General features: G+C 55.9%; 1 protein-coding gene across 1 annotated transcript in view; it reads right to left on the reverse strand.

Annotated features, from left to right (window-relative positions):
• The window catches only part of EMH_0056510 (signal recognition particle 54 kDa protein, putative), a gene marked incomplete at both ends in the record, with an annotated part of 5,094 nt that extends 4,556 nt beyond the window's left edge, over positions 1-538 (reverse strand). The window contains 2 exons of the mRNA XM_013497362.1: positions 1-134; positions 461-538. Coding sequence (XP_013352816.1) covers positions 1-134; positions 461-538 — 212 coding nt within the window. The remainder of the gene's footprint in view (positions 135-460) is intronic.
• Positions 539-642: the final 104 nt, after the last annotated feature.

Here is a 642-nt window from a genome sequence, read left to right on the forward strand (position 1 = left end):
CTGCTGCTGCTTTGCTGCCGAATCTGAGTATTTATCTGCTGCGTCACCTTCCGCCTGAACTCCTGCACCATGCGCATCTGCACGTCAGCCAGCAGCAGCGCCCTGCATACTGTCTTCACACATTCTGTAACTACCTGCAGCAAACAGCAGCAACAGCAACAGCAGCAGCAGCAGCAGCAGCAGCAGCGACGGCACATGTAGCAGCAGCAACAGCAGCAGCTGTAGCAGCAGCAGCAACCGCGTCAGCAGCAGACGCCGCCCGACCTCCCTCAGCAGCAACCATGCCACTGCTAGGCGCAACCCAGCGACAAGCTATGTTCAAGCTACACCACTACTCTACTAGTCCTAAGCCCTAAACCCTAAACCCTAAACCCTAAGCCCTCAAAGCATTCGGGCGGAAGCGGTGACCTATTGTCTAGGGTTTAGGGTTTAGGGTTTAGGGTTTAGGGTTTTGACTTACAGCCTCATCGACAACTGTGGCGGTATGGAGGTTTCTTAGAGCCCCTGAAATCTGCTGCCCCAGCTCCGCGAGCACCATCTTTGCTGCTGCTGCTGCTGCGGCGGCTGCCGCTGCTGCTGCTGCTGTGTCTGTTGCTGCAACTACCTGGACAAAAAAAACAGCAGCAACTGCAGCAACTGCAG

Source organism: Eimeria mitis, genomic scaffold (genome assembly GCF_000499745.2).
Source record: "Eimeria mitis Houghton genomic scaffold, Emh_scaff2627, whole genome shotgun sequence".
NCBI lineage: Eukaryota > Apicomplexa > Conoidasida > Eucoccidiorida > Eimeriidae > Eimeria > Eimeria mitis.